Source organism: Colius striatus, chromosome 3, assembly GCF_028858725.1.
Source record: "Colius striatus isolate bColStr4 chromosome 3, bColStr4.1.hap1, whole genome shotgun sequence".
Taxonomy (NCBI): domain Eukaryota; kingdom Metazoa; phylum Chordata; class Aves; order Coliiformes; family Coliidae; genus Colius; species Colius striatus.
In genome coordinates, this window is record NC_084761.1 from 8724360 (window position 1) to 8748388 (window position 24029).

Consider the following 24029-nt stretch of genomic DNA (forward strand, 5'->3'; position numbering starts at 1 on the left):
CAGACATATGCTGTACCTATAACTTAATAATAAAATAGGTGGAAGGAACCAGTCATTTCAGCACTGAGTTCTTATGGCAAGAACCTGTACTATCCAAAAGGTTGAATTGCAGACATAGAAGTATCTCCGTCTTACCAGGCAGACCTGAAGATTGCAGAAGCAGTGGGACTTAGTACCTTGTGTATAATCTCCCTTAGCAAGACCAGAGAGCAAGAAAGCCACTACTTTCAGTAGCCCTTTCCAAAAACAAAGCACATTCTGTGATCTACAGTGCTCTTACATGAGATAAATATCAGTTTTCAAAACTGATGGAGCCACGATGGGCACCAAACCACAACTTGTCCTTCGAGGTGGTTACAACAGCATGTGCAGTACTGTGGTGCAGTTTGGCCATCTCCATAGGTACACAATTTGTGCAGCTGCAGACAAGGAGCAGCAAACAAACCATGTGTGTGCAAGTGGCCACTGGAAATGGCCATGGTGTGGTATGTTTTGTATGATGCTGCTCATGTGGTTAGGTTAGTTTACCAGCTCTTTTTCCTTCTAGTCCTTAAGTTCATCAAAGTATAAATCATTATGAGGCCCAAACCATACTGATATAGAAGATAATTTCAAGATGCTTCTGCTGTCTGATACTGCAAAACTGCTGGTAGTTAGCTGGCTCACAAGGATTTTCTTCTGACTCCTCAGTCTCCATAGGCTTCAAGAACCTGCCTCCGTGTCTTGCAAAGATGGGAACTTAAAGAAATATGTTTGCTAGACTTTCTATGAACTTTGCGTGTTCTGGTGCACTAAAGGAGGGTTTTTTCACTGTGACGGAGTATTTGGGCATAGATAAAAGTCAGTGCTTGGATTGTAAAAATGAGACAAGTTCTCAAAGATTGTAAAGGAGAAAATACCAAAATCTTCCCTGATTCAATAACAACTAGAATGTGTCAACAGTTCTTCAATTTCAAAAGCTATTTAAATGAGAAATCAAATCATGTACAATGCACTCATTTTGGCCCTACATGGAATAATACCTTGATCCTCCAAAAAGTGGAGTTTGTTTAAGGCACATCAAATATCTTGTCTGAATACTTCCTTTATTTTTAGCATCGAAATTTTAGCCAAGGAGGTTTTGCACCTGCTTTTGTTAGTGCCTATCTAAATATAATAAGATTGATAGTTATCAAACTTATTTGCTTAAATTTGTGTAATTGTCTTTGGTGTATAATATCCTTGATAAGCCTGTGGTGTTGACAGACCAATTTCAGATGTAAGCTGAAACTCTTCTTTGCTAACTTGGCTGCTAGGAACCGCTGCAGGGAGCGCAGCCTGCCTGTTCTGTTCCTGTGGCCCAGGAACACTCACACTTCCCAGTTCCTTTGGGGCAACTTAGTCCAAGGGTTTGGAGAATTTATGCAGAAGTTCAGCAAAATTCCACCATCCTGCATGGGAATACAGAATCAGCTCCAGACAGCACAGTTTTCTATGGGACTAGCCAGTGCGGTCAAGGGACATGAGTGCATGAGGGGCAGGAAGTGATCCACTGACGCTGCCAATACTGCATTTGACATAGTATCGTAAATAATGGTCCCTGACATAAAACCTTGTATTAAGTCAATTACTACAAAACAGCCTTGCTCATAGAGAACAGCCACACTATTTCATTAGATATTTTTTAATAGCAAGCTTTCATACAGATGAACCTGTGTCATATTAGAAGCTTAAGAATAAAACTTTGTCTTTAAAATACTGTACTTTTCAAAGTTAGGCAAAATGAGAGAGTATTGAAACCTTCTTTAAAAAGCTCATTTCCTTTCTAATTATTGTTTGTGCAGAAAATGATAGTGATGACTCTAAAAGTTTAGACACATGGAAAATGTTGTGTGACTAGTGGAAGACATCTCTACATATCCTTTGCATTGGTATGTCATTGTAATAAATGTTGTCTAAAAACTGTCTGTTGGTGTTTTGCAAAACTGGCTTGTCATGCAAACACAATCTACAGTGTCATTCTTCATGAAAAAGTCTGGGTTTTGTTCTTCTCCTCCCCTTTGATTTTCCTTTTTTGGGTACCACCTGTCTTTTTCCATCGAGTAGGAAGACTTCCTTCTGCATCTAAACCAAGTGCTGTTTGCAACAGTCAGTGGCTGGTTCTAACTTAGATAATCCAAAGTAGGTCACCTTCATGAGTCTTCCAGACTTTTCAATTTAGTAACTCAGAAGGATAATAACAATTTTTAGTTAATGAGAGAGCGTCAGAAAAAAAGAACTGCAGGAAGCTGTGAACTGCACTATCTCCTTACTAAAGACAGAATGCCACATGGCAAGAACAGATGGGTAATCCTTCCATGATTATCCTCGACCACTGGCTGAAAGAAAAACCTGTCACAACACTGAGGGCTGTATATAAAGTACATATACATGACATTTCCCCTCACTGGCAGTAAAAGGTTATATATGCTAAGAGATTCTAAAGAAAAAGGGACACTTTAATGTGATGACGGATGGAATAATTCTTTCATTTTCCTGAAGTGGAGCATATGCCAAAGTTCTGAGCTAAATTTCTTTCTCAGAAGGAAGAAGTAATATATGTTGCACACACATGTAACGTATTTTATATAAATTGAACATAGAAAAGTATTTGCTTTTATTGCCTTTGACTCTACTGATCCAGAAGTGGAAAATAAGGATTATTTCTGTTGCCAATTTATAGATATCATTTTATTTAAAGACTGGAACCTCAGTGTTAAAAATTTGGCTTTTGCATATACATTGACTCCACAGTTTATTTTTGCAAACTATTAAGTGGCAAAATGGAACAAGATTGGATTAAGAATGGCTTGCTGGAATCTCAAACTTTACAAACCCATCAGAACTAAAGGTTTTTCTTGTACACTATGGTCACATTGACTTTAGTTCAATCAATGCATGCTAAAAGAGAACTTGGCTTTTGGAACTCCTTTGGAAAGCAGAGAGATGTATCATGAGTATGCAGCAAGGAATCTTGGGGGTTTCTTTGTTTATGAAGGGTTGGGATAGTGAATATTCATGGTATGGTATACTTGAATGGCGAAGAATGTACATGTAAACCTTAAAATGACTGAATTGGAGAACACCGAGTAAGTTCATGATGGTGCTGTGCTTCCAAAAAAATATCATGGTACATTTCCCCTGCCTTTAAGGTATAGCAATACACCAGTTTTTAAAAGCAAAAAGCAGTGAGTTGGGAACTTGCTACAAAGCAGACACTAAACTGTAACCTGAGATGGTGGAATTCTCGAAAGAGTAATTCTCTACCCTGTTTTCCTTTTTCAGATTTGACATGGAGACCAGTAAGTCTGCCAGCTTCCCGAGGAAAAGGTGTATGTCCTCCACATGCACAATGCTTCACTAAAATGATTAGGGGTGGCATGTTCTGGTTAGTGACAGAGCAAAAGGAAAAAAGAATTTGTGATGTCACAGGAGAAGCTCAAATCACAGGAATACACCTCTACTGCTACTGCAGATTACTCCTGAAACACTGCTCATGGCACATTTTCAATCTTTTTTTGTTCCTAAGATGCATTTCTTAGGTGCTATGGGTTTTGGGTGTTTTTTTTAATCATAGGAACATACACCAATTTGCAAATTTATGATTTGTTCACAGATTTTCTTTTCAGATTATCTCTAAGAAGAGATGCCTATCCTTAGACAAATCAGTTCATTCCCAGATACGCCTTTTTGCCCTTCACCCTGATAACATACTTCTGAAATCTAAATTTTTATGTGATAGGGACATGGCTGTTTTTAAGAAAAATGCAAATCTTCACTCTGAAATAAGTTAGTCTTTCACTGAATGTGCTTCTAAACCGCCTATGAGTCAGCCTGTGAGTTGGAGTTCAGATAAGCTTGCAGTGTTTGTTCACCAGATGGACTGTAAGCTCTTCAAAGTAGAGGAAAGGATATTGCTTATTAACAGTGCTCTCAACTTTACTTAGTTCTTCGTACAAAGCCTAGTTACTTGATTCAAGTTGAGACTGCATCTACATTGTAAGAAGAAGGAAATGTATTTTTATAACAGGATAGGTAAATCTAGCAAAGCAGATTAGAGTAAAAAATTGACTGGAACAGAGTATGGTTCTTTTTTTACATAATTCTAGGTAGCCAAGGTTGATATCCGCCTCCTCTCAAACACGCCCAGGCTGAATTTACATACCTATGCAGTTTTAACTGTTATGTAATTTCTGATTTTAGTTTGTTGTTAGGGTTTGTACAGTTCAGTTTTTCAGTTTTTTTGATTTTTTTTTCCCATCTTAAAATTCTCAAGAAGCTCAGCCTTGTCCTTTTTACATTCCAGTTTGAACCAGCACAGGAAAAAAAAAATGATTCATTAAATCATCCTCCTCCTCCTTACTTCTATTTGCCTGTTTTCTTTAGCACCAGAAGAATGTTTTGAGAAGTTAGTGGTCATTGGCCATAGCACAGTTTCAAAACTCAATGCCATACCTACTGCACTCTGCTGTACAGATTTTACATAATCTCTATAAATACAGGGGAAGGAGGATGCTGTCAGAGACAAAGCCTGCTCCTCTCCCTGCTCTGCTTTTTCACTCAGTGCAGAAGTGTCTTTTGCTGAGGCTTCCACTCCTATGCAGGGATGACTTTACACTGAAGACTCAGATCTTTATGGCTTATAAATTACTGCTGTTTGGATATGTACTTTCTCTCCAGACAGAAGCGAGACCACTTTCAGTAGGACACACGTGAGATTGAGCTCGCACTGCTGTTCCTCACTGCCTTATCAGTCACAGTAATTATACACAGAGATGAGTAAAATCCGCACAAGTTTTCTGGTCTCTGAAAATTTGGAGGAAGTTTTCCAATAAGTCATAAAAATTTCAAGGAATGTGGATCACAGCTTGGTCATAAATTAGTGCCGTGCTCCTTTTATAGAGAGTAGTGTTGCCCCGTGCTAACACATTGCCTGGATTGGCTATTGCTTTTAAAAAGGGCTTTTGGCTGTTTTAGGGCATCCATTTGAATGTGTCTCCAATTTCACAGTGAGGTACACAGGATCAGAATCAGGCCCTGAGGGCTGTGGCTCTTCAGGCCACTTGGTGATTTGGCCCATTCCAAATCTGGTTTTTGTGTCTCATTGAGCACCTCCTCTAAAAGCCCAAGGGAAGGCTGCATGGCACAACCACATGGTAAGGCCACAGCTCCCTTTAGAAGAAGGTGGCACTTAATCCCAAGTGGAAGAATTTTACATAGTATTTGCCAGCAGCTTTGCATGAGTGTTTTTATAATGCCCCATTATTTGATGGTTTGGAATAAGAATGATCCATCAGCTTCCTGAGCTGTGCAGACTCTGTCAGAATGTTCAAGAACACTTTGTACCTTTTTCAGTTTTTTGTTCAGACAGCTCCCTTCCGTGTACAGTGTGATCAGCAAATCCGATGCACGCGCAACTGCTGCGGAAGCCTGGCGCTGTCAAAATTTGTTATCATGGGCTCTCTGCCCATAAAGAACAGTTTGCCATCACCACAGATGGCAAGAATGGACACTGTGTCATTGCATAAACTGAGGGTCAGACAGATGATGCTCAGCCATCGCACAGAAAGAAGCCTTTTCATCATGACTTTCCTTGAATTTACTAATGATGTATTTAGACTTCTCCGTTTAGAGACACCTTGAAGTCAGTAATACTCTGACTGTGACCCTCTTTGAAACTGCATGTGTGTATCTGGCCCTGATTACACTACTCTGTATATGAGAAGTAAGTTCATTGAGTCGATGTTTTTACACCTGGACAGAGCTGCTATGAAGCGGGTACCCAACAGCGTCAGTGGACAGTACAGCAACAAAGAGCCCAGGAACCACCACGTATGGAACAATACTTTGCTTTTTTTTTCTTGAGGATACCACCTCCCACTGGAGGCTCAAAATTCATGTGTTAGACACACAGAGATTATTTATTTCTAAACCTGATTCTTCCATCAGATCACAGGATTATTATTAAGAATGAATGGTAATGTTAGAAAGCCCCTTTGTCCAATCATGCACACCTCCATAAAGCTAAATACTTGCACAATGCTTTTACCACTAACCCGCTGTGTACTTCATCTGCTTCTGTAACACTGCAACAAAAGATACATCCTGGGAAATTGTGTTTGTAGCCTCACTGGATCATGAGGAATATTCCCTTAATAAAGGGTGTCTCTGAATCTTACTACTTGTTTCATTGTTCTTCAGATCATAAACTAAAGCACTTCCAACACAAACAAAATCCTGCTGGTCTGTGCAAATCCTCCTTGGCTGTCATTTAGAAAAAGCAACTGTCCTTATCAAAATATATTATTTTTCCTCTTTGCAGTTGGTTTGTAAAATGGAATTAGGCTTATAAAAAGAGGCACTGTGAAACAGATTAAAAAAACTCCCTACTTCACTACTGTCATCAGATAATGAGATCTTTCAGATTAGAAAGCCAATACCAGTATGGGAGAAAAACGCAACTGAACTCATCTATTATGTACGCTTTTTCAGACATTGGGCATTTAATAACAGTCACCTTGCACCTATGCCTGGTATTTGCAAACCTTACAGAGCTATGGAGGCGTTGTGCATTGCTCTTGTCCTTACTCTGAGGCCAAATATCGAGAGCAACCCTTTTTCTTCAGAAAGAAACACATCAGTTTTGGTGGGATTTGCACCATTTTTTGCCCATGAAGCTGTTCTCAGGAATTCATGCTGGTGTTTTACTTTGGGGATTGCTGTTTGCCAGATGTGGGGGGAATGACAGTGTCTTGAATAGCAAACCTGTGCTGTGTCGCACTCGGGTCTGCTTCGAGAGACTGCGAGTAACAGACTTTCAACAGCAAAGACGGGTCAGTAGCTGCACGGCAGTGAAATTTACAAGCATCCTCCGAGTTGTTTACAAACCGCGGAAGTTTGACAATTCACCGGCAAAACATTGTTTCATTAAGGTGCACAAGCCGTGCTGCTTCTTTTCCTTTAGCTGGGGCCATTTTTAAACACGATAAGGACCCCATCCGAAACGGCCGCGGGTCGGTTCGGCGCGAATTGGCTCCAAGTCGGTTAAAGCAAACAAACAAACAAAAAGAAAACAAATTAACAACTACAACAACCAAAAGACGGCCGAGTACGGCCCTTGGCAGGGGAATCCCCCGGCCGGCGGCAGCGGCGGGGGAAGGGGGGACAGGAAGGCAGGAGCCGGCCGTGAGGCGAAGGGCGTGAGGTGGGCCTCGCGCCCGCCGCGTCGCTCCCGGTTCGCGCCCGGCCGCCGGCGCGCGGCAGCGTTCCCTCAGAAGATGGCAGTCGCCGCCCACCCCGGCGCCGCCGCCCCCTCCCCTCTCCCGCCTTCCCGCCCGCCGTGAGAAGCGGAGCCGCCCCGCCCCGGTCCTTTCTCCTAACGCAGGGTAGGGGTCCGCCCGCCAGTCAGCCAGCAGCAGCAGCCTCTCCGGCTGCCGCTCCTCCTCCGTCTCCAGCCCACCCTCCTTCTCCTCCTCCTTCCTCTTCCTCCGCCAACCACACCCCTCGCCCCGGGCTGGCCCGGCCGCGGGCTGCCGCGCCGCCAGGGCTCGCCGCCGGCTTCCCCCATCTCCACGCGCCGCGCACACCTCCTCCGCCCTCCCTTCTTCCCCACCTCCGCCCTCCTCCTGCTGACGTCTGGCTCTGCCCGGCTGAAAACTCCGTGCCGCGGCGGATGCGGCGGCTCTCGGGAGCGCGGCAGCAGCGAAGATGGTGGCCGCTCCGTGCGCCCGGCGGCTGGCGCGGCGCTCCCGCTCGGCGCTGGTGGCGGCGCTCACCGTGCTGCTGCTGCAGACCCTCCTCGTCTGGAATTTCACCTCCCTCGACGCCGGCGAGGAGCAGCGCGGCGGCGCCGGCGGCCGCGAGAAGCGAGACCGCGGTGGAGAACAGCGGGCGCACCCGCAGCGGCGTGGACCCGCCGCCCCGCATGGCAAGGCGATGGTAAGCGCGGGAGGGGAGCGGCGGGAGGGGGAGAGGCTGCGCCCCTGTCTCACGGTGTTTCTCACCACTTGTGCGGAGGGGGCTGCCCGGGAGGCGCGGGGAAGTTGGGGCGGGCGAGGCGCGGTAGCCCTGGGCTCGGATCCCCCTTCCCCGTGTGGGCGCCTCCCGCCGCCGCTCAGGTGCCGCGGTGCGAGTCCGGTCCCGGTCCTGGTCCTGGTTGTGCCCAGTGGGCTCTCGCCCCTGGCCGAGGTCCTGGCCGTCCGCAGCGGTGGAGGGGCCGTTCGGCGGGAGCGCCCGGGGGGCCGCGGCTGCCACGCCAGAAAATGCATCCTGCTCCCGTAGCATCCTCTACCCGCTGCCCCTTCGGCACTGCCCGCCGCCGCGGGCGATTCAGCATCCCTGAACTTCGCTGGAGAGATGCCTGCCCAATACGCTTCTCGGGGTTTATTTTACTGCTACTTTATTTTTTCCCCCCGAAAACAGCACAAGCGCTATTCGTTATTGCACAGCTCTGTCAGGCCCAGTAGGTGACAGGCAATGAAATCTAATGCAATAATTTTGTTAACCGCTGCAAACTCAGGGATACTGAAACTGTGACCTCTCGCCCCATCTCTTACCATTTTCTTTTGCACACTCCCCAGTTTTAAATGACTCGGGCCTGGAATCTCAAGGAGTTGCAATGCTGGCCCTATTGCCAGTTCTGTTTTAAAATTTTCTAATAGATGTGTGAAATGGCAAATTATGAGCCTTCATGGTCAATTAATGCACACATCAGAAACATGCACTGGTCTCTACCACTGGTGTGTAGTAGTTCAGCTCAAGGGAAGCTTCCTTTGGTCTTCATTTAATTATTTTAACAGTTGGCTTACATTAAATAGATGTTGCCTCTTAAAGTATGGATGTATGTTGCATACATGTACATTTCTGTCTGATTCTGTATTTATCTTGGGAGAAGAAGCAAGAATTTGGGGCTCAGAGATGACTTACTCTCATAAATGGCTGGATGTTTTACCCACAGAAAGGCTGCAGAGAGCTGTGCCCCGTGCACGAGTGCTCTTTCACTAACGTTTGAGACAACTTTTCTGAATGGCCATCCAATGCATGCAGATCTGACTGTGCTTTCTAGATGTGAAAATTAAAGTTCTTCTTTACATAAGTCAATTTTTGTCTCTACAAATAATCTTGTCTTAGTACTTGCAGTGTTCGTAAATGCAACTATTCAGGATCCACTATTTTTCTTCCACCACTCTGCCCTCTGCCTGTCTTCCCATCGGTCTAGTCATTCTTGCCTTTCATTCTTCTCCCACTTTTTTCCTTCTTGGTCTCTCCAGCATGGGCTATCAAAGGTTGGTGGGTGCAGATATCTTGATAGGCAGGGGGACTGGGAGGAGGCTGGCAGCACTGGGGCTCCCAGCCCACACCACAGCTTGCTAGACTTTCTAGGAAATAATCTGTCAAACATCCTGGCACAGCGTCGGGTTTGTGCCCAGTACACTGGATCAAATGCTGAATGCGGGGCTGAGAGCTCATTGTTTCTGTACTGGTAACATGCAGAAGTAGAATATGATTATTTTGATGCTGGCAGTTATGGATGATGCCTTTGTGCATACAGATTTGACCAAAGACCTAAAGATAAAGCGCTGGGGTTCCGAATAGAAAATGTGTTTTAAAACACATGCTGAGTGTATCTCTTTTTCCCCTCCTTATTGAAAGGACACTGAGCTGTCATGCGAGGTCTGACATTGGTATTAAAAAAAACACCCCAACAATGCTCAAGACAAGTGGCAGCATGCTTCACAAAGTGCTTTGTCAAGAGGTGATTTGGCAATACTTCTTCAATATGACTTTATGGTACTTGTGGCTTTGCTTAACCCACACACTGGGAAGTGGCTGCCGTCCTTACATTTACTTTGTCAGAATAGAAAACTCCATGCTTAAACATCCATCTATTGATTAAAATATGTGCTTGGTGGAAAAGCAATAGGGAGATTGGATTTGTGCAGATTTCTGGCTTAACAACCTGGCTGCCTGCTTAAATTGGTAGATGAAGTTCCCAGGCACTTCTGACATGCAAATGTTGGTTTATCTAACACTACCTATGTTATCTGTCTCTGAGGCAGGCACAGTTTTTGCTTTTAGACTCAGTTCATGAAGAAAACATCCATTTAATGGAATTACATGATATGGAAACAGTGTGGAAGAATTCCTAGTGCTTTGTTTCCACGTTACAACGCAATTTATGTAATGCCCAAGCAAAGTTATACCCTTCTCAATCCAAGTTTCCCATAGTCTGAGTATGTCAAATTGTTTTGCAACAGTTAGAGGAGCTGGCTGGTGTGAATACAGTGGTCCCTTTATATCCAAATCTCTTTGGGTTAAGTCCATCTGAGAGACCCTCCAAGGATTTTTCAAAGATTTCTCAGTCTTGCCTCATATCCAAAACAGAGTGTTTTAATGTGTCTTTGGTCTGTTCATGGAGTGGTGTGTTTTATATCTCTTTGAGGAGCATTTTCTCAAAAGACTGCTGAATGTTTGTTTGTGACATAGGACTTGATCTTTTTTCCCTTTGAAGAGTATTTAACACCTGGACACCTTGCTAACTGGCATCATAAGAGCCTTTGTACTAAATAGTTACACAAACCAGATTTTGAACACTTTGTAGAAGAGAGTGTTACTCAAACCTATGTCTTAAAGTTGACATATGAGGTTACAGTGGTTCTATTTGCCTTGTTTTTTCTTGTTTCTAAGCTATATACAAGACTGAAATGGTGGTATGCATTTTACTGTGCTGGACATAAGTAGTGCGAGGATTTGGTAATTTGTGTCTAAGGGAAAAGAAACATAATCCTTTGAACCAGGTGTTTAAGAGGTGTTTAGAATTTTATTAAATGCTGTCAGATACGTGTAATAAGCAATTTCATTTGGAAAATGAAATAACATTGTACCATAGTAAAAAATGTTGTGGCTATACCTGAGCATAATTGAATATGAATTGCCAACTTGGCAGGAAGAAACAATTTTGAATTGAGCTATTTTGCAACTGAAAACATGTACTGTGCTAGATCCCCTGGCCAGCTACATCTGGAGCTTTCATTACTCATAAGCAGCTTCCTGCAGTTGTTCCATATTTAATTAAACTAGCTGATAGATATACCTTTTAAAGAAGTGTGAATTGTATCAGTAGCAGTGATTTCAATGGGTACTTGCAACCGTGTATGACTTTTGCAGCTATTCAGCACCTTTTGCATAAGCTTTATTCACTCAGCAAAACTCAAGCATCAAAAGTCTGGAAGAATTATGCCACCTTCTGAGAATGGCTTGATTTTTTTTTTTTACATAAAGATCATAATCTTTGAAAAATATGCAACAGCTTTTTGTGTGAAAACACCATAAGCATGCTGCTTACTCGTGAGTTTTTTTTAATGCAGCTTGCTAGTGGTGATGGAAGGGGCTTGTTGGGGGACTTTGTGTGTTGGGAGCTCAAGGGGAAGAAGGAGGAATGCAAATCCCAGCTTCAGGGGATGCTGGTGATGAGCAGGATGTGACAGCAGAGCATCTGCCATGGTCTTCGCTCACGCCCAGCGTTGCACTGAGGCAGTTGTGTGTCGCAGTGATGTGCTCATGTTACCCAGCTGTGGCTTCTGCCTTGGAAATGAGGCATTGAAGGCAGTGTCTATGGGTATGTAATGCTGCTTCATGCCTCGTGGCACCGTTGGATTTTCATCACTGCTTGTTTTACCATAAAGCAAAACTGCCAGTGCATTGTTACTGTGTCAGTAGAGTGAAGCGTTAGCTCTTGCCTGCTGGTGTGAGATCAAAGCATTTCCTTAGTCTGAAATTTTGTGTATTTGTTTTAAAGAAATAGCATATTTCTTTCAGCATGAAGCTGTCAAAGGAACCAAATGTAACTATCGATATCTCAAAATGTTCACAGCTGTAAAATGAAAGTGTCACATGTTTGGACACAGTGAGGATCATCTGTTTTATCTCCAAGCAAAAGTTAAGCTAGGGAGGACAGTTCTTAGGATCTCTAGTGCCTTTCCTCCTTATTTCCATTTCTGTAATGGGAAATGTGGTATTTCTTCCCCTGGAAATGTGGAAAGTGATCCACTGTTCCTCTGTAGACTGGTCATCAGAATATGCTCAAACTGGTTATATTTCTTCTTTCCTGTTCCTTCTTGTCCTTTCTTTTGGTCCTTGTTCCTTTCTTGTCATCTCCTGATTGATGCATGCAGAGCTCCACCAGCTTAAAGATGCAAGAAGTCAAAAGTTATTATAATGTGTGGCTAAACTCTGTAATACCTGTTGGCTACTGAAAGTTAGGCAAGGTGTCCAGCTGCTACTCTAATCAACGCCAACCTATAAAAACTGTCATCAGTTATTGCAACTCAAGGCAAAGTAGCAGCAGCTCCTAAATGCTGGAGAAAACTAGGGGAGTCATACTGTAAAGAAAACCCAGGAAACTTCACTTTCTCTGAAGTCCATCCATCCATATTCTTCTCTGCCTTTTCCAAATGCTTTCCCAGAGTAAGAATAGTGCAGGATTAACCTTGCACATCAAGCCGAAGCTTGGTGGTTTTTGTTCAGGTTGGAAAGGGGAGAGTTTTCTTCTGAAGAGTATTTGCCCCTGTAATGTTTAGATTCTTCAGGTGGATTCCCGGCTCTATTTTGCCATAAGCAACCACACAACCTGAACCTACCCTCTACTGAATATCCGTGCATTATCCATGTGGGAGGTACACAGATTTCAGTATAGCACCCACATTAAAGCACAGCTTTGCACTGGGATGTTAGCAAGGTGGACATTGAAGGAAAGAGCTTCTGCCTTGGGCAAGGAATAGGGCTCCTACTGGAAGACTCATTGTGATTGCTCAAGTTCACTCCACAAAGTTGCACTTTAAAAAAATCAACTGTTAAGATCTTAAAAGCAGAGAAGATTTTAAGACAGATATAATTATTTCATCCCTAATTTATCCTTTTTGCTTAATTGTTCAGGTTTCAGATATGACAACACAAACAGATAGTACCTATTTAGACATCTTCCACTATAAGTAGCTTGTTGATGTAGACAAGCAGCCTCAGTAATTTCATCTCTGAACACAAGAAATGAGGAGGGAAAAAGATTTTCTGGTCTCAGTGAAACAGTCATTTAAGGTACTTCAGGTGGTGAATAAAATCTACGGCATTGAGCTATTACGTGGCCCAAAATGATGTATTTCTTAGAGAATGGGTCCACAGTACTGACTTGACCGTTAAGTACAGTTTTGCTTGTTAACGAGAGCTTAATCATGCTGCAGTACAGCTTTAATAACAATTGAAAAGGAGAATGGAGACAACTAATCATTTTGTAATGGGAAAGGGGGGAGACAATACATCTGCAGCTAGAAGCTGCATAATGATTTTTACGAAGTCTTAGCACTTAACAAGGCACATGTTAATAAAACAAACAAATCTTTTCAGTAACAGTGAAACTAATGTATGCATTATTTAAGAAGAGTATTAGAACCAGATTAGATTGACAGACTCCTGCAGCAGTTACCTCGTTAAGTGTCTTCTCTGTGGGGATGTGGGAAGGTATTATATGAAATGGATCTGTGTTAATTGGTTATGCTATCGGAAGTCTTTTTCAGGCCACTGGTGTATTTTTGTTGTGTTGCTTTTATATTCTTTAATGTATGATGGGATTTTGCAGATGTTGCCTTTGAAACTGAGGCATCTTCATTTTTTTTTTTAGCGAGAGAAGACCAACTGTTGTACTGACATACAAATCCCATTTACTTCTTGTCAGCTATTGCAAAATGAGCAGCTTTTGGTGTAAAAGGCCCTCATTACCTGCCACATGTCTCAATTGCATTGAGAAATATTTTTCAAAACATTTTTTCTCCCTTCAGCATTGAAAGTCCGTGGTATGTGATCCAGCATCTTATTAATGCTTGGTAAAGGGACAGGAGTACAATGAAAGCATGAAGTGAACTTAATTTGTAGGAACAGTCAAATTATATAACCTCAAGGATTAATTTTCATCAAATACTTCCTGGTTTTTCTTACAGTGTTAAAATTAGGTCTGGCACTTCAGTGGAGCTTTTACAGTGACTTTTTAAATGGGATACAAAGTCCTGTAGTTTTAATTCTAATTTAGACCGACAAGGTGTTTCGTTTGGGCAGATGCAGGATGATCCCTGCATTGATACTTGCAGAGTGCATGAGTGCTGGTGTATGTAACTGTAGTTTATAAGGAGAAGCACTTTTGAGGATTTGAGTCTGATTTTTACCCTTGAGAACCTCAGTTCTGTTTCATTTTAATGTTTGGGGTTTTTTAACTAACGATACTCCATTGCTGCTGTGCTACAGAGTATGTGTTGAACAGGAGGGTGCTCAGTGGGAGCAGGGAAGATTGGAGTCCCAATTGACTTCTTCCATCAGTAACATCTTGACATCTCTAGTAAAGTATTTAGAACCACATAGCTAAAAGCAACATGTAGTTTTGGGGTTTTCGGTTATTGACTGACCAGCATAATCCTCTTTGGTCTGATAATTGTGTTTTAGGGGTTTTTATCTCCAGAGGAGATGAGCTGTGGCAGATTCCAACTGTATTTGTCCCTTTCTCTTTTGGTGCTGGTGATTACAGCTGTCATCTTTTGAGTGCTTAAACCTGGACTGAATCTCACAAACACTGGGGTGCTGAATTCAGACAGTCCAAGGTCTTCTAATGAATGGTGAGAGATGAGTGCCTCCAGAAGAAAATCCAGCTTGCTTGAGGTCTGCATCTCTGCAAAAGCCTGCTCCTCTGCACCAGCAAGGCAGCGGCCCATGGCAGTGATGCTCAAAAACCTGCCGTGCCACTTTAGGAATCTGTTCCTTCACACATCAGATCTGCAGTTCTCTTCCCTGGTCAGCATGGTGTGCTTAGTTAACTTCCCTTTAACTTTCATGGAAGTGGTGTGGGTTTGAAGTAATTGGTCCTTATGAAATAGTTGGAGGTCTTCAGCAAAGACTAAGACCAGCTTGTCAGCTGCTGTGCATTGGCATAGCTCTATTAAAGTCAGTACAGACCAGCTGAGGATTCTGGACCCACAAACGTAATTATTGTTATAATAATAGCGTCAAACAAGTAATCATTATTTTTACTCTCTCTTTTCATTTCAAAATGAGAAAATGATTTCCTCTTGGATCAGTGAAAGTAATTTACATTATGCACAATAATGGTCTACATGAAAATATAATTATTACTCATTTGTATGGCACCATCTGGGCACTAGAAGCTTTACAGACACATGGGAGGAAAGGTCCCTGCCTTGAAGAGCTTACAGGCTGAATAGTGAGTTTAGCTGCTAGCACTTAACAGAAGTCATGAGTGCAACTTCTGCAGTATTACCATCAGAGACCTGTTCAGCACAGGACTTCCATGAACTCTTCTTCAGCAATTTCTACTTACCAATCAGAATGTTTCTGTGATTGGCACTATATAGCCTAAGGGTAGGATGAGTCAAGGATTGATTATTGAAGATGAATTGAGAAAGGAATCAGCAAAAATCTAGATTTTCAGGCTTCCCATGGAAGCAGAAAGTGGTTTTCAAAGCATTGTGGACCTATGCCTCCTACTGAGTCACTCATAGACTATACGTCAGATAGAGGACTGAGTGCTTTACTGAGGGTAAGTATGAGTTAGAAGTGAAGAGATCAAGTTAGATCAAGTTTTCTAATTCTGTGGGTATAAAAATGGAGCAGCATGTAACATTGCCTTAACTTATATACGGTGTGACCTTGCTGCATTCATCCTTTTATGTGAAGTACCAAACAGGTCAGTGCAGGACATTTAAATCATGTGACATATTATTTCTAGAGATGATTAGAGGATTCCTCCAAGGGATGAACTATTTATAGCATGTCTATAATTGGCTTTTTATTTTGGTGGTAATGATATTAAACTTCACAATAAATGACTATCAATTTAGTAAAAAAGTTAAGTAAAAAAGATTTCACAGCAGTGTGTGATTCATGAGGTCAGATCTTGACTGATTCCCACATATATTTTGTTTTCAAGCTACAGCTGCATTGCTATTCTGTTATATTATTAGAGAATGAGATGCTTATTTAAAACAATTCTACAAAGCTGAATGACATTGCAAACTCTAGTTCTTGGATTTGATTGAAGTCGTGGACACTCATTTTTACTTCGTACCGCAGCCTTTGCTTGCACTTTGGATATACTTTTTGGTGCAGTTACGTTTCTGGAGTCTGAGTAGTTTTCTTGGAGTTGATGCTGTTTGACTTCTTAATGGTGAGTTCTGGATTTCACGCTTTCTGAATTTCTGAGAGGCCTTTTGTTTTGTTCTTGAAATTCAGCCTGTTTGTCATTAACTGTTTTCTTCATAATCACTCTCTTTGATTCAGGAGGATACATGGTTCAGTTGAAACATTTTTGAAAGAAAATGCGATGGAGGTCATGACTGTATTGACTAAAGTGAAGTGAATTCTCTGAAACTGGATCCAGCCTGTTGACCCGTACGTGGGAGATGGACAGACAAACTGGAAAAATGTCATTTCTATAGGAAATTTTTTGTTCTTCAGAAGTGTACAATCTCATGCCATAGAGGCAGGTAGAGTCCTTGTGTCTTATGTTTTATCTGTAAACTTAGCAGGATGACAAATGGCTGCCCTTGTTGAGAAGCCCTGCAACTGCCAGCATCAGTAGTTGTCTTTTTAACAGAGGAACTTCTTCCTCAAATCTGGCAGTGTACCTGGGGCTATAACTAGCTAAATAACCATTTGCTAATTATGAACGTTTAGATTGGAATTTTGTGTAGAAATAGAGTGCCACCAGAGATCTTTATTGGGATCACATTGAACAAACATGTGAAGGAAAAATAGCCTGTTATCAAGCTAATATTACCTGGTAGTAAAAAATCTTCTTGATAATAACTTATTACCTGCAGAAGTCCACATCTGGGTAGCTGGAGATGAATCTAGGCACCTAATTGTATTGACTTAGATGCCTCCTGGCATGCTAATACACTTAAAAACTTTCTGTGGATGCCTGACACAGATGTTTAAATATGTAAATTTGGATCCAGGTGGCTACCTTAAGGCACCTAAGTTCAGCAACTTGGCCTACAGTATGCAAAACCCAAGCAAACAAGCCGGAGAGGAGTAAATGTAGTAAACAAAGCTGTTAGTGTGTATACAGCAGGAGAATAATAATACTTTGCACAGCTACTGTGCCTCAAATTGCTTATATTTTGGCATTCACTTGAATTGAGTTTAGTCACTCAGCTGCATAAATAGAAACTTGGAGGTGCTGTCTGCTAGCAGTAGCGGTACCTCAGCAATGAACCAGCTTTTTGGCAGTCTTACAAGAAAAGATGTGCAAGGCTTCAGCGCAATATTTTGATAAGTCATTGGTTCTTATTAAAATAATAATTATGGTGATAATTATAGCTGTAGTTGTCTCTGACTGAGCTGCTGAGTAGGGGGCGGCGGGAGGAAGATTATGAAATATTCTTGTAAAACCATCTGAATCCTGCACTTTTACGTCTGTGCACTGAGATGGGGACTTTTGTGTCTGTTTTTCTGGCATGTCATGTGCCAGTACATGGCAGTGCCTGTGTACTGTGCAGCTCCCCATAGGAGGGAGCTGCAGATTCCTACACAGTCTGCCTTACAGGCTGATCACCAGCCCTGTGTTCCCAGTTCTAATAACAGAGGTATGATCAAAATAGATGATAGTATTTTACAGCAGTACAGTGATAAAATGGTGTAATGAGTTCATGGATGTCTGGCTTTCTGTAGATAGCACGGTGATGTTCACTGTGTCCGAGACTTTGAAGCAAGATTATGTCCTCTTGTTCCCAAAAGTCCAGGTCAGGCCTTGATAATCTTAAAACCAAAGGGAAGCTTCCATTAGCAGGTAGCACTCGAGCTATGATGGCACTTTCCTGAGCCTTTCTAATCTAATTTAGTATTAAACCTGTACACTAGCCAGGCTGGCACTGCATGACCTCCTGTGCTAAGTGACTGCAAGTGATTAATGGCTATTTATTAGAAAAAGATGGTCTCAAACCTCCTCATTTTCTAAACAATGTAAGCAGTGATTTTTTTTTTTTCCCCTCCCCCTCACTTCCAAACCCCAGCTATAAAACATGATGGTTTTATGTTTGGTTTCTTTGAAGTTGTTTTTTCTCACTCTTGGATATCTAAGAAAAGCAAACAACACTAGTCATTGTCTGACCCTCTTGTGTGAAGCTGCAGTGGGCATCTGAAGTGTGAGTTTTGGAATGGCTACTCACTCCCCTTGCTTAGAGCTTCAGTAAAATGCCTTGTGAAACAGGCAGAAGGAGAGTTCAGGTTTTAAACTACAGGGCAAGTTTCTATATGGAGAAGAACAGAGTTAGAGGTGAGCTCTAAAGCTCTGGGATCTCTGAGAGCACAACCAGTTTAAAAATTAGATAAAACTTTGTGTATTTATCATGCTTTCAGAGCACAGGAGTTTTCAGAAGTAAGTTTCATAATGAGTGCTCATTTTGAGAGGTAGTTGACACAGAGGAAGAGCAAGATTTATTTGGTGTTTTGAGTAGGTTCATGGGGACTTTGGCTCTGCAGTTGCTGTGGGATCCACAGTTTTATACACATACTCCACACAGCAGAATCTGACCCAAAGGTATTTTATTTGAAAGTTAGGTATGTAGGCTTTGTTTGCCTTTATACAACTGAATATGTAAGTAAGAAGTGTTCAGACAAGTTTGACTGTCTGTAGTTTTGGTCTGTATTTTATTTTGGTCTGTAGTTTAATTCCTTCAGGGGATTTTCTCTTTCTAGTTGCACTGATGTAAATTTGCATTACTTATATCAAGGACCCATGAATGAATGTAGTTGCAGAGGAAAATAAGGGTCTCACAGGTCAAATGATTCTGCAAGGACTTCATATTTAGATAATGTGGACATATCAACAACTGATAGAGCATTTTGTTGCTTTTCAAGTGCCACTGTAATTTTATAATGAGTGTTCAACAATCACATACTGTGTTCTAAGTGCTTTCTGTTAGTGGAGTGTCATTTGGAAGGGGTAAGTGAAAGAAAACTGTTGATTTTCACACTGTCCTGGATTGAACTTCTGGGTTATATTTTCAGTTTAGTTACCAGACCTAGTCAGGCTTTGATCTGAAATCTGCCACTAAAAGAAACCTTCAGTTCTTTGAAGCTTTTGGTAGTCAGTGAGCAAGGTGCTATTTATTTTACCTATTATTAAACGTTAGTTTTAACGTGGTCTTGTCTATTAACTTCTTCCTCCTTCTTGAACAATTCACTCCTGTTTCTGGAGGTTTTCTCAGTGTCTGCAGAATCTGCTTCAAGTTCTAGTTTGAAGTTGCTGGGGGTTAAGGGCACTGACTTCAGTAGTTCAGCTGGGACCTGGTTGGTAGCACACTTCCGTAGGAGGTAATGTCACTGGAGAGGAAAGTACTTTGTGTCTCTTAGACACTTGGTAAATAGTAACTGTTATTGAAAGGAGAAACAATGTTTCAAACTCAAGTGTTTTTGTTTTCCTTTCTACTTGTGATTGGTAAACTGTGTTCTTCCTAACTTCTTGTTGTCCACTTTGAAAGACTTGTTTCCTGTGTGCTTAAACACTTCTGCAGCATTCGCTAATTTCACGCTGTCTATAGACAGGAAAATGTATCTTCAACTGTTTAAACCTGTTGCTATGGTTAAGATGGCAGTATCTTAACGATGAAGAGATGCTGTAGAAGTCTGAATAATCTCTTTAGTAGAGATTCGGTGGTTTGGTGGTTTTTGGGTTTCCCCTCTCACTGTTTAATAGTGTAAAATGTATTCAGGACTTGAGTTTTGCAATTCTTATGTGAACAGAGACATGCATGCATACCTGTGTTCCATAGTGGCCAAGTATTTGTGAGTCTCAGTAGCAGTTAATATAAATAACAGTTGCCCACTGAGTGTTTTGGCCAGGATTTTTTGGGCAGACTGTTGCTCTGAAATATTTTGCTTTACAATATCTAGTTTAAATGAGTCCCAGGACTCAGCAAGTCAACAGTGTAGCAAGTTTCTGATCTTTTAGTAGCCAGTCACTTTTGAAAATCTTCACATTTGGCATTAGGTCAGACTTTGATCGTTATCCTGTGTAATCATGATGAGTGAGAGATTATAGGTCTAATACTGAGAAACTTTTGCACACTAAATTTCACCTTTTTCAGTGTACTCATGCCTTTGCTATAAGATGAAAACAAAGGTATGCAAGAGTTTTAGTATTTTGGGAATAACCTGGAGCTTTTCCAAGCCACCAAGTGTCTTTGCTAGGAGCTGAAGTGCAGACTCAGATGTATAATAAACTACGAATAGTATTACAATTGTGGAATTTTTTAATTATGTAACTTTTGTATATTCATTGAAGTTGTTAAACAGAAAAAAAAGTCCAAAAATAAAGGTTGTTCTGTTGTTCTAAAATGTCCCATGATATTTAAAACAAAAATAAAAATTGATAGCACCACTTTTTTGAATATGTTTTGTAAATACTGGTCATGTGCAATGTAAAAATGACATAAATCTGACATGATTTCTGTTAAGCAGTAACTTAAAAGAATGTATATTATTTGGATTTTAACTTTCTATTTTTATTCTGTGTTCTGAGTGGAAATTACACATGACAGGACAGTTTAATGAGATTGAACAGGTATAACTTGAGTTTCTGCATGTTTCTGTTAGCGGTGGTGAAACTATAACAATCACTGTCCACTTTTAATGGTTTTAGGGGTGCTGAAACTTCTAATTCAGCATAAGATTTTAAAGTATTCTACTAGCATTGTTGAGTCTCTAAGTTATGCAATGGTAATGATTTCATCCCATGCTAAATTACTAAAGATGCTCATGCAGGACTGCACTTTGAGTTTTGCATTATGCTTGATGCATGGAAACAGTGTGTTGATGGAATATGTGTTAAATCCATTTATGTGCCATTATGCTTTACTTCTGATGCTCTCAGTCAGCTTTTAAGAGGTCACATGCTTCCATAAGTGTTTACTGGTGGACGACTTTGGGCCAGCTTTGAAAGGAATGGGTGGGGTTTCTGAATGGGTTTAAAACGAGTGCATTGTATTCAAGTGGACTACTTCTATTAGAATGTAATTTAAATGTATTGATCCCTACTTAGAGATATATCCAAATTACTCCTGTGTGATGGTCTGCAGTGTTAGGTTAAACCACAAATATTTATGTCCAAGGACTGTGGTGTATTCTTATCAACTTCTACAGTGTATCACCTTTAACAGTTGTTCAGTTGTTGGACTCAGTGATATTAAGGATCTTTTCTAACCTAAAAAGATTTCAACCTAAGTGATTCTAGAAGTCTAAATTTGAAAAGAAAAAAAATAACAGAACAAAACCTCAGGGGCTAGAATAAAGGTGCTCTAAGTCTGTGTTGCAGCAACTGGATGTAGATTCAACTCCCAAGATACTGCTTGTGTGGCCATTTCTTGGAGTGGGAAGACACAAGGCTTCCTGTTAGTCAAACAGAAGGACTAAGTCACTGGATAATGGACTTGGTTTGTGTGTGCTGCTACCTGACAGACTACAAACATGTGTGTTGAAGCTGCACTAAGAGGCAGTGTTTGCCAAACATACTCACCTGATATTTTTTCTTTTGGAGAAGGTGACTATCCTGGATAGGTCAGTCAACAAATGGAGTCTGAAGGTTCAAAGGGCATTCCTAGCCTGATGAATCACTCACTGGAGAATACAGGAGGGAAGATGTATTTTAAGGAAAGCATACGATGTTTTTTGACCACAATATCTTAGTGATTACTGTGACTAAGGTGATAGTGTAGGTGTACTTTTCTGTGACAAATGCAAAGACTGATTGGTTTATAGGTTCTCTGTGGTAGGCATGCTCCCACCATAAGCCTGTGCAGGTCTTCCAGAAGAAGACAAGTTCTTCTCTTTGTTTCACTTTCAGTCTTGATTTTTTTTGAGCCAAAAAGAAAAGTGACTGTTGAAAAAAATGGTTGCCAACCCTTAACCTACCCATTTGCGTTGTGATAGCATCTTACCACAAGAGACACTTGTGCCTCAGCTGCCCGATAGACTCTAGTTTGGTGGAAAGGATAGTCCAGTTCTGGACAGTGATGGTAACCACTTGCCAGTTAGATTTTATTACTAGTGCTATGGGCTGGGGCTGTGCCTGGCTCACTTTGCAGCAGCTGTTTCAATTTCAGAGCAGTTGGTGGGAGGAAACCCATTTGATGTTCTTTCTGTTACATCTGTAATCAGGATAATTCTTCCTTGAGCTGCACACATCTGTGACCTAACACCTGTGCTCAGCCTGGAGGCAGTCAATGGAAGGCAATGTTTCCCACAGCCCAGTGTTTGCATGCAGTTAGTGGAAGCTTGTGCAGCTTCACTCTTGCACATTTTAGTTATAAGGATTCAATGCTGATATTTATAAAGTCTTTTGGTTTGCTTATATAAACATAAATATGAGTATCTTCTGAACATACTTAATGTATTGCAAGCCTCACATTTCTTATAGGATTACTGATCTCCTTAAGTAGTCCTTTTGAGTGTGTATGATAGGGAAAAAGAAATCCAAACCCAAAAACTTTTGTCCATTCCAGCTGCTGAGTTGTGAGCACAAAGTCCTTGAGAAGAAGCTTTTCTATTATCCCTGATGCTCTAAAGCTAGCTGAATAAACAAAATGAACACAGATGTTTCCTTGCTGGTGATACAGTTCATAAGACTACACTGCTAAAGGCATTACTCAGCTGCGACTTCAACTTCTGTGTGCAGAAATCTGTTGACCAAACAGCTGAGTCTTACTCAAGAAAACTTCCTCCAAAGTTGAAAAGGCTTGCTGAGTAATACTTTTTCTGTTAGCAATTTATTAACCACTCAATGAATTACCCAGGTGTGTTTAACTTAGACAAAAAAGCTGTTTTCTTACCACATGGAAATGCTGTGAGGGTGCTGTGATGTACTGCTGAGGTTGTGCCCCATTCCTGGTGGAATGGGCTGAACTGTGTGAACAGGCACTTGCCTGCAGTTCTGGGAAGCAGCTCTTTGGCTTATACTGGGGTGAAAAAAGAACCAAAGTCAGTGCTGTACAGAAACTCTTTACAGGTTTTTTAATTCGGCATAAATGGAGTTTAGCATGATTTTAGCCTTTGTTTTTTTTAAAGAAAATTTCTTCACACAGTGAAAGAGGAATATCTGTGAGTTGATTGCAGTGGGTTTAGTAACAAAGCAATACTTTGCTGCTACCCTGACCAGGCTCTCTCCCTGCCTACTCTTTTTCCAATTATTTTCTTTCTTTAGTCAATTTTTTTGCATGATTAATGTCTTTAAGTTTAGAGAACAGATATTGACAATGTAAGTTGGAAGGGGAAGTCAGAAACAGTGCCCAATTCTTCAGTGAACATGAGCCACAGTGATGGCTGTGTCCTGCAAGCAGAGGGTGCTTCCAAGGTACCCCAATCTTAGACAACTTTCACAATTTGCCTAAATTGTCATGGTTTATATAGAAGACCAGGTGTATGTTAAGGCTTTAAGACAAGCTTGAAAAATCTGACCACTTACACCCTGCCTGTTACTACAGAATCTCCTATTGTGTAAAAATAAGTAATTATAAAAAGAAAAGACTACTTTATTGGCATGTGTGTGCAAAGACTTAGGTTTTAATCATTATTTTTGGTATCTTAGACACACCAGTTGCTACTGAAAGGAGGTTAACTTCGGTTACCTAGCTCATGAATTCTTAGAAACAACCTGTGTGGGATGCTGTTATGTCAGAGCTGCAGATTTCTGTTACTACTCTGTTAACTCCTGAGTTTTCTTAGTAACTCTGTTACTTTTATCCCAACTCCCTTTTTGTTGAAAACTTTTTCTCCTTTATTCCCACATCAGGCTGGGCTCGCTGTTGTTGCTGTTTCTGTTAGCCCAAGGCAGTGTCACATGGAAATGTTCGGCTCCGTGTTCAATTGCTGCACTGTGGCATGACTGCATGTCCCAAGCCCTCATATGTGACTGATTATATGAGGCTGTTTAGCACTTTGCCAGAGTTGTATCACCAATG

At 41.3% G+C, this 24029-nt stretch overlaps 1 protein-coding gene across 1 annotated transcript in view; it reads left to right on the top strand.

Annotated features, from left to right (window-relative positions):
* Positions 1 to 7724: 7724 nt before the first annotated feature.
* XYLT1 (xylosyltransferase 1) overlaps positions 7725 to 24029 on the top strand; it is a 199319-nt gene continuing 183014 nt past the window's right edge. The window contains exon 1 of the mRNA XM_061993235.1: positions 7725 to 7956. Within this exon, the coding sequence (XP_061849219.1) occupies positions 7726 to 7956 (231 nt within the window). The 5' untranslated portion in view covers position 7725. The remainder of the gene's footprint in view (positions 7957 to 24029) is intronic.